Source organism: Penaeus monodon, chromosome 32, assembly GCF_015228065.2.
Source record: "Penaeus monodon isolate SGIC_2016 chromosome 32, NSTDA_Pmon_1, whole genome shotgun sequence".
Classification (NCBI taxonomy): Eukaryota; Metazoa; Arthropoda; class Malacostraca; order Decapoda; family Penaeidae; genus Penaeus; species Penaeus monodon.
The window spans coordinates 23,834,005-23,835,060 of NC_051417.1; the positions used below are offsets into that span (position 1 = coordinate 23,834,005).

The 1,056-nt window shown below is 40.2% G+C and overlaps 1 protein-coding gene across 1 annotated transcript; it reads right to left on the reverse strand.

Moving 5' to 3' along the window:
• Nucleotides 1-118: 118 nt before the first annotated feature.
• LOC119593730 (protein krueppel-like) lies at nt 119-1,056 on the reverse strand. The gene has a single exon (XM_037942704.1). It carries the CDS (start codon nt 987-989, stop codon nt 540-542), a length of 450 nt encoding a protein of 149 aa, XP_037798632.1. The 5' UTR covers nt 990-1,056; the 3' UTR covers nt 119-539.

The following is a 1,056-nucleotide window of genomic DNA, read 5'->3' on the forward strand; positions in this document are numbered from 1 at the left end:
ATACATATACGCATTTCAGTTTCTGGAGAAAAGGAAGACAAGGATACTATAAGTATCATACAGGATTCCTTATAGGGCTATTCTTTTTAAAAACAGCAAAGGATCACTAAAATGCAAGTAAATTACTACCTTTTAATTTTCAGAATTTTTTAAGGCAGACATACAGCGAGGTAGAACCATGGCATATACACTTACGGTTTATGTTGTCATACACTTACATGCGTTTCCATTTCTAATAAAACCTAGGTACTCCTTCTAGTACTACATCCTACACTGACTGATGAATGACGGCCTATCACCGAATACTTCATATCTTCCAACAACATTTTAAGTGAACTTCTTTCCCAGACTCTGGATTAACTTCCAGAAAGAAAGGCTAAACCGTTCAATAGGTTAACAAATTTTCTTACTCGACATCGACACTGGTCACATTAATTGGCTTCTTTATGCAGTTTGCAAAACAATCCTGGGAGCAAGCATACGACTTCTATGTATCGCGTACACAATTAACGTATACACACCTTCAGATATATTGATAACTAACAATGATGCTTTGCCATATGTTTTTTCAAGTTACCCGTTTGAGCTGCACGGAAATCACACAGACTGCAAGCATAAGGTTTTTCTCCCGTGTGTGTTCGCATATGGGTCTTCAAATGCGTTTTCTGTGCAGCTCTGTAGGAACAAAACGGGCAGGAAAACGGCTTTTCTCCGGTATGTGACCGCATGTGATACTGCATATGGTTCCCGTTCGGAGTCGAGTACGGACAAATTGGGCAACGATGAATCTTGAAAGAGGAGGTCTGGCTATCTCCTGTATCTGCGTGACTCTCTTCATTGCCAGGGATGCCCACACTGCTCAGGGGAGCTCCCATGATGTGACTCCCTCGAGAGCGGTCAGTCTCCACACCCAACGGAACCTGTAGAGGATGCCCAGCTTGTATCTTAGTAGTTCTAGGTAAAGTAGCCTTATTTATCCTTTGAGACATCTACTTTTGAAAATGGATATTTTAAAATTAAACACGAAACACTAATGCACATAATTTTATTTTTTCC